At 49.6% G+C, this 7,500-nt stretch overlaps 6 protein-coding genes across 6 annotated transcripts in view; 2 read left to right on the forward strand and 4 right to left on the reverse strand.

Moving 5' to 3' along the window:
• The window catches only part of LOC125959955 (geranylgeranyl transferase type-2 subunit beta), a 1,452-nt gene extending 721 nt beyond the window's left edge, over positions 1–731 (forward strand). The window contains exons 3-4 of the mRNA XM_049693005.1: positions 1–23; positions 93–731. The exon at positions 1–23 is cut by the window's left edge and continues 337 nt beyond it. Of these exons, the coding sequence (XP_049548962.1) occupies positions 1–23; positions 93–623 (554 nt within the window). The 3' untranslated portion in view covers positions 624–731. The remainder of the gene's footprint in view (positions 24–92) is intronic.
• Positions 732–740: 9 nt separating this feature from the next.
• LOC125959958 (transmembrane protein 256 homolog) lies at positions 741–1,517 on the reverse strand. Its single transcript, XM_049693008.1, has 3 exons — positions 1,326–1,517; positions 959–1,255; positions 741–884 (listed from the first exon to the last, which is right to left on the reverse strand). Exons 1-3 carry the CDS (start codon positions 1,416–1,418, stop codon positions 741–743), a joined length of 534 nt encoding a protein of 177 aa, XP_049548965.1. The 5' UTR covers positions 1,419–1,517.
• A 61-nt stretch (positions 1,518–1,578) lies between these two features.
• LOC125959954 (Bardet-Biedl syndrome 5 protein homolog) lies at positions 1,579–2,700 on the reverse strand. The gene is made up of 2 exons (XM_049693003.1): positions 2,645–2,700; positions 1,579–2,581 (listed from the first exon to the last, which is right to left on the reverse strand). Exons 1-2 carry the CDS (start codon positions 2,698–2,700, stop codon positions 1,597–1,599), a joined length of 1,041 nt encoding a protein of 346 aa, XP_049548960.1. The 3' UTR covers positions 1,579–1,596.
• A 117-nt stretch (positions 2,701–2,817) lies between these two features.
• LOC125959950 (RNA polymerase II-associated factor 1 homolog) lies at positions 2,818–4,817 on the reverse strand. Its single transcript, XM_049692999.1, has 3 exons — positions 4,658–4,817; positions 3,343–4,581; positions 2,818–3,275 (listed from the first exon to the last, which is right to left on the reverse strand). Exons 1-3 carry the CDS (start codon positions 4,723–4,725, stop codon positions 2,915–2,917), a joined length of 1,668 nt encoding a protein of 555 aa, XP_049548956.1. The 5' UTR covers positions 4,726–4,817; the 3' UTR covers positions 2,818–2,914.
• Positions 4,818–5,092: 275 nt separating this feature from the next.
• Positions 5,093–5,727, forward strand: LOC125959963 (mitochondrial import inner membrane translocase subunit Tim9). Its single transcript, XM_049693012.1, has 3 exons — positions 5,093–5,271; positions 5,334–5,429; positions 5,516–5,727. The coding sequence occupies exons 1-3, from the start codon at positions 5,221–5,223 to the stop codon at positions 5,645–5,647; spliced, it is 279 nt and encodes a 92-aa protein (XP_049548969.1). The 5' UTR covers positions 5,093–5,220; the 3' UTR covers positions 5,648–5,727.
• Positions 5,633–6,475, reverse strand: LOC125959961 (protein yippee). The gene is made up of 3 exons (XM_049693011.1): positions 6,128–6,475; positions 5,908–6,067; positions 5,633–5,851 (listed from the first exon to the last, which is right to left on the reverse strand). Exons 1-3 carry the CDS (start codon positions 6,243–6,245, stop codon positions 5,782–5,784), a joined length of 348 nt encoding a protein of 115 aa, XP_049548968.1. The 5' UTR covers positions 6,246–6,475; the 3' UTR covers positions 5,633–5,781.
• Positions 6,476–7,500: the final 1,025 nt, after the last annotated feature.

The raw sequence follows: 7,500 nt of genomic DNA on the forward strand, positions 1-7,500 counted from the left end.
CCGTGGCAATCCTGAGTCTAATCGTAAGTCTAGAATCGATGCGAGATCGATTGTTGGTTAATTGTTATCATGGGTTTTATGTATCGTTCTAGAATCGAATGGAAGTGATTGACCTCGAGAAGGCGGTTAACTTTGTGATGTCCTGTTGCAACGCGGACGGTGGCTTTGGTTCGAAACCGCATGCGGAAAGTCACGCCGGTTTGATTTACTGTTGCGTTGGGTTCCTGTCGATCACGGATCAGCTGCATCGGCTAGACTGCGAGCGGCTGGCATGGTGGTTATGCGAGCGGCAGCTTCCAAGCGGTGGCCTTAACGGGCGCCCCGAGAAGCTACCGGACGTGTGCTACTCTTGGTGGGTACTCGCATCACTAACGATCATCGGTCGGCTGCATTGGATCAGTTCGGAGAAGCTGGAAAAGTTTATCCTCTCATGCCAGGACGCCGAGACCGGTGGCTTCGCCGATCGTACCGGAAACATGCCCGACATCTTTCACACACTGTTCGGATTGGGCGCCCTTTCTCTGCTCGGCGACAAACGGTTGAAACCCGTCAATCCTACCTACTGTATGCCGGAGTATGTTATGGAACGGTGCAAATTGAAACCCAAAGTCATTGTGTTGTAACGAATTTATGAGTGCAGATGAGCCCTTATACACCGACATATAATATAGAGTTTGTTTCTAGCTTATTTGCTTCTGCGATGCATGAATAAATGCGGACCATTACAAGAAGCCTTAGGTTTAAATTGCAAACGACAGCCATCCAAAGATGAGTAAAAAGCCACCGAACGGAGTAAACTTGGCGAACCGACGATCGTTGGTGAACGCGATGTAGTAGCAAGTGCCGCAGAACATGGACATTCCAGCAGTCATCAGAACAGCGGTCTTTAAGGAATAAAAACATCACCAAGAAGATTCTCTGAGTTGAGTTGCCACGGAACTAAGGATCATTAACTTACCAAGTAGGGACGTCTTGCGAGCGGAGCCGCCAAAAGGGCAAGGGAATGAAGGAAGTGGTAACGATTGGTCATGTCGAATATCTGTCTCGGATCACGATCTTCGTCGTCGTTTGTAACGAAATGATAATGGGCGCCGTAGGCTCCGATCATCACGGCCGTAGCACCGCTTACTCCGGCCAGTCTCAAGATCTGCCGGTTACAGCCGAGCATCTTCCACAGGGGTGGAAGCGCTTGTTGGGCGACCGTCGTTGTCGTATGTGCCGCCGCCGTCTGTGCCACAGCTTTCGGTTTCAATCCCTAGCAACAGGTAATAAGCGGAATAAGTGACTTTGCAGGATTTCAGAATTTTGCGTAAATGAGTACCGACCACCGCTTTCGCTCCGTTCGCTGCGATTCCCCACATGGTGCTGGAGACGGGATTGTTGAATAGCACGTAGTTAAATGCGTCGTTCAAACCCATTAGTCTCGTAATAGATTGTAAGATATTGCCTGGAAAACACTATTTTAGCGGACGCTGGTTTTAAGGAGGTGGCTCTCGTTTACTTGCAAATTAGTGTTGTCAAAAAAAAAAAAAACAAAAAAAGGAGAATCCTTGCGTTTACAGCAGCTCTCTTTGACTTCTTGGTTCAAACTGACGGTTATTGAGAGGGCAGCACGTCCCAAAGGTCCTTCACCGTGTATCCTTCCTTCAGCGATTCCATAGCGAAACCGAGCTCTTTGCAGTAGAAAGGCTTCCGACCTCTGGCCGTAGCGCCTTCCTGTCCCGTGCCGTCGGCGAGATACGCGGTAAACTTGGAATTTATTTCTGTGCCTGCTCCTTGCTCTAGCTCCTCGATATCATCGAACGTTTGGCTGGGCGGTCGTTCCTTATCGGCTGGGGCCTCATAGAACACCCCGAAAACGGGTGTCTCCGTGTAGACGCTATGCAGCGAAAGGAGTTCTTTGTACACCTCTCCCAACCGGTCCGGCGGATCGATACGAAAGCCTAGCACGTACGAGCCTCCGGTTTCGAGTGTTTGAATGACTAGAGCAGGTCCGTATTTGGACTCACGTATCCTTACGGTCGCTATCTGCATGTAGGGGAGCGAGATGTTGAAGCTGTTGTTCATCTCGGCATACCACACCAACCGTACGTTGCTGACTATCAGTATGCCCAGATTACCCTGATCGCTCGACAGATTCCAGACACCGCTGATCGTATTGAAGAGCTGCTCCTGAGGCAGCACCTGTAGCTGACCGGCGGTTACTACGGAAGAGCGGAGCTTCAGCTCACGATACACGGTCGATGCTTGGTACAGCCGGTAGATGTCGAAGATGGAGGCGAAATGTTTCGTGTTGGCCAGCAGGTTCGTGAAGATAAACTCAAAACGGGAGTTGGCTCCTACCCCGAGAATGTGCAGGGCTTGCGTAGTTCCCCGGAGCTTCGACACGACCGTCTTGGTGTTCATGGTCAGTATGCAGGCGTACCCGATGGACAGGCTGAAGCGGTACGAGGTCACAGAGTACCATACTATACGCAGATTGGTCGCCAAAATGCGTCCCGTGTCGCCACTGTTTCCTTTAGTGTCCTCTACGGAATCAAGTACGTCCAGGATGCGCTCTCCGCTGCGTAACGTTTTGTAGCTGGGCGAAACATTGAGGAGCTTTTGGATTTGTTTCCACGTGGTCAGGGTACGAGTTACTTACATTGAAGGAATATCAAACTTCACTTCTCTATCCTCCCAAACTGGCTTTTGGTTCATTTTGGATAGATTCTGCGTTGAGGGACAATGGACTATCGGGTGTTATCCGCCACAAGAGACGCAGAGCTTCGTTCGTTTGTTGTTCGTCACCATGGTAACAGCATTGAACACCATCGATTGACATACGGTTGCATGATGAACGCAGTAACCATTTTATTGATCGAAGGTCACAAGAAATAAGAACGCAACGCTTGCTAGATGGCTGGCTTTTCCATTAATCTGAGTCACTTCCCGAGCGGCTGGCTGAACCACTGCGAGATCCACCGCTATTGACCGGAGTTCCCGAGCGACTGCGAGAACCAGAGCCCGACCGAGAGCCCGACCGGGAGCGGGAACGAGACCTAGAGCGCGACCGAGATCCGGAACCGGAACGTGAACGTGATCGGGAGCGTGAGCGCGATGCTGAGCCACGCTTCGAACCAGAACGGGATCGTGAACGAGAACCACTGCGGCTGCGGCTGCCGGAAGGGGTACGGCTTTTCGAGCGGCTGCGACTTCCCGAGCGAGACCGACTACGACTGGCCGATTTCGAGCGGCTTCGCGAAACGGATCGCGACTGTGATCTTGTACCCGATCTACAAGAAGGGGGAAAGATCATTTAAAAAAGTGATTGGTTTTTGGCAGGTTTCCAGATTTGCTTACCTTGATCGCGAGCGAGATGAACGAGATCTAGCAGATGCTGCCGATCCGGAACGACTTCTAGAGCGGCTTGATCTTTCCGCGCGCTTCTCTTGCTTGCCACCGTCGTCGGCTTTAGTAGCTTCCGTTTGTTGGATGCTTTCTTCTTCTTCCTCCTCCTCTTCCTCTTCTTCCTCGATGTCCTCGTCATCCTCTTCGCCCGGTGGTTCGAGCTGTCGTTCGCGATAACGCTGCATACGGTGCTCGGAAGCATTGAGTGATCGATGCTTGACGACCAGCTTCGTGTTGCTCTGCTGCTGAGCGTTTTTCTGGCGTCGCTTGCTTAGTCGCACGCGCGTTTCCAGCTCGTTGTAGTAGATACCATCCTGGCGCAGCACCAGATAGTAGTTCTCCTCGTAGCCCTTCGAGGCCTTACTCTTCACGTTCCAGTTGTACTCTCGGGCCATCTTGTACTCGTACTCCTCCTCGTCCTCGTACAACGTTTCATTCACCAAATCACGGCGACGCTTCTCCAGCGTATCTTCGGTCGGCAGGAAGTAGGCCACGAACTGCTCGCCACTTTCGTCCATCACACCCCGAATCATGGCCTGCGACATCTCCTCTATCTGAGCCGGCACATTCTTACCGCTCGGTGCAGGATCCGAATCGAAGATGACCTGTGCACAAGGATACTTCCAGTTGACAAAGTCGGGGAACAACGGCAACACCTCGACCGGCGTCACGCCCGGCTTGCTGTAGTGCGTAGTGATCGTCTTCGTGTTATCGTCGAACGTTTTCTCGATTGCCTTAATCTGTGCCTCCCGGTCCATGTAAAGCGTTTCTTCGCGCAAACTTTTCTTCACGTTAAAACCGACCTTCGCCTCGACCTTTTCCATCGTCTGCGGATTGAACCGTGTCTGTTCGGTGGAGATGTACTCGGATTTTCGCAACCACGAAACACTCTTGGCATGGCGGCTACTGCGCATCGAGTCCTGCGGCGTGTGGATGTCTTCCTCCAGCAGCTTCTCGTCCGCCGGATCCAGCTGGGCCGTGTGATCGATCTGGTACAGATCGCGGTTGATCAAGTCGATCGTAACTCCGAGATCGTGCTCGGTGAGCACCTCGTAGCGGTAATTCCGCTCGAGCGATGTTGGGTTGTACTGAATGAACCGATCATTCTCGAAAGGATACGTAATAAACTTCAGATCGAACGGAATATCCGGGAGTGTGTTGCAGTACTTTACTCGCGAAATCAGCTCCGACCTGCGGGTGGAGGGGGGAAGCGAAAACATCGAGGGTTTAGCGTTCGAGCGGTGCCGCACCAAATCCACAAACTTACCTGCGTTCCTGTTGGCGCACCGGTCGCTTATCGGCACCGTTTGCCCCATTTTGCACGGTCGGAGCCATCCTGCGTGGTAAATTTCAATTCTTTTCGCTAAAAATTACCAATTTTCCACAACAACGACGCCAAGCAAGGTGTTTTGAATAGAGAGGTGACTTCTTGTAGAAAAACACCTCGATCGGATTTTAGAAAAAAGTTCAGAATTTGACAGTTAGTGCCCCTGGTTACGTTGACTTCAAGAACGCTCTTTTCGAAGCTGTTTTCGCGTTTCCGTGATATTCTAAAACTTGAAATTCACGAAAAGTAGCACTGTTACAAAGAACCGAAAGTTAAATTCACGAAAAGTGGCACAAAAGTGGCCCGGCCGTATTGCCAAAAAAGGTTCAAAATGGTGACCTATCAATGCGTCTATGACGCCACCTCTCTATTTCAAACAGCAAGGAACCACGCGTTCTGTCAAAAATATTACAAAACAAAATCCTGGATCTCGAAGCCGATACCGAAAGTGAAATAAAAGTTGTAAATCTTTACCCGAGAATATCCCGGTACGCTCCGTTAAAATGGCGACGCAAATCTCCATCGACCAGCTGGACAAAGATCAGATCAAATCGGTGAGTTATCAGGCTTGTTAACCACCGGGTTGCAGTGATAACACCCGAGTTTCCGCGTTTAGTTTTCAGACTTCCTGCTTTCCTACAACAAACTCTCCGAACTTTGTTTTATTGATTGCGTGAGCGAGTTCACGGGACGGACAGTGAGCGATAAAGAGGTAATGCCGATGCCTAAAAGACCTTCTCCGCCTGCTGATTAAGCAAGTTCCATGTTTCATGTTTCATGTTTCTGTGATTTTTGCAGGACAAGTGCGCTCTGAATTGCATGGAGAAGTTCCTCAAGATGAACCAGCGCATTTCACAGCGGTTTCAGGAGTTCCAGATGCTGGCCAACGAGAATGCTATCGCTGCTGCGCAAAAGTTGGGTGTCAAGTGAGCTCGCCGAACCGCTTTATTGGCCAGTGTAGTGAATATGCGTATGTAGGGAATAATAAAAGGTTGATTTGAAAAAAGGGATCATGACTTATGATAATTTCTTAGGTGCTATTAAACTCGAAGCGAGGCGTGATATCAGGCATCCGGAAATCCCTCGGATTCGGTGATAAGGGCGTGCTCCAGGATGACCCTGCCTTCCTTATATCTGAAACGAAGCATGCCGTTAAAGCAAACGGAAGAGAAGAAGCTAGCTGGACCTACTTTTGCGTTTCCTCCGTCGCATACTCATACATCCAGCCTAGTTTGGCTTTGCAGTTTTTGCACATCACGTCCCTGACCATGTGGCGACCCGTGAGCATCACACGATCCTGCACCTGCGAGTAGGTCAGATTGACCACCCGTTTGAAAAGGTAGGCCCGACCTGAAAATAAGAAGGCAAACGATATAGAACATTCCCAAGATTCGAGGCTGTGGCGTTTACCTGTGGCTCCTGTAAATCTGGTGCTGATCAGCTCTCGCTTGTTGGTCAAGTTTGTTTCACAAGCGGCACAGTTGTACAGCTTTTGGCCGCCGATGTGATCGAGAAACACTTTACCCATTTTCCGCCCGAGAAACGAGTTTGTTTGCTCCGATTTCTTTGTGTAGACGAAGAGCTGGAGTTTTCCACGGTTTTTACGGTTGAGAAGGCCTACTTTTCCAACGATAACGACGGCAGGAGTTGGCTAACGACTTGAAATTGCTCTTATCACCCACGAAAAAGGCCAAAATTGTTAGGAATATTCGATATTTTAGAAAGTTTCCCGATTTCGAGTTTTTCTCACACTTTTTTTTATTTTTGTTGAAATAAAAACAACCGCCGAGCTCTCAAAAACAGCTGACGACGGCGGCTGCCTTTGTTGATCAGCCGCCCGGATGTGAGTTCACTCGCGTGGATGACTATCTCGTTTGAATTTTAACGCCTTTTAACATATCACCATTTTTTGGGAACAGGACGAAAACTCTATTCTTTTGCATTGGATGATTGGATGAGATCTACTCTTTTGTATGGTTGGATCCAGCACAAATAACATAGATTGTTACGTACGAAGGGATACTTCAACTGGATGGAAAAATTTATTTGTGTTTCGCGCCTTCCGTGGCAGTAATGAAAGTTGAACAATCACGCCCAAACACAAGCACCATAAGTGCTGGGCAATCAATGTTTCCAACCGATTTGTTTGGCATTAACGAGTTTGCAAAAAAGGAACAGACGAACCATCTCGTTCGTCTAATGAGCGTCGAATTTGGAGTGCTTCAAATGCTCGCCTCGCCGCACGAAATGGACTGCTTTTTCTCAGTTTCTCAAAACGAGCAGCGAAACTTTATCTACTGCTACTTGCTGGCCGACCTTGCTGTGCCCTGGAGCACTAGGTATCTTTCCGGAACCGCCAGCGTCGGGTACCGGTTCCGGAGTTGAAATTGAACGAAAAGTTATAATTTACTAAGTAAATTGTATCTCACTCATCCGCCAGTGGTCTCCACCACTGTTGGGGCTGATACAGTGTTCGTTACAGTACTCGCATGTAGTATTTGAACTTCCGGATCTCTCCCAGGCCCTCTCTCTCTCTTTCGATACACTCGTCGCTACCGTTTACGAGGGAGGAAGTGTTTCAATTTGCAAATTGAGGAAACCGCCCGCACAGAACATGGTGCGGTACTGTCTGAAGAAGAATGACCGGATTGCGACTTAGAGCCCTCCTCGGTTGTGTGTTGCGTTGCTGTTCTTGCTGACGCTTATTGCGAGATGGCTCGTCTCGTCGACAACGACGACGACGATGGCGGAGTGCTAGTATACTCTCCAAGCCCCGCCATAGA

Source organism: Anopheles darlingi, chromosome 2 (genome assembly GCF_943734745.1).
Source record: "Anopheles darlingi chromosome 2, idAnoDarlMG_H_01, whole genome shotgun sequence".
In the NCBI taxonomy this organism is placed as follows: Eukaryota; Metazoa; Arthropoda; class Insecta; order Diptera; family Culicidae; genus Anopheles; species Anopheles darlingi.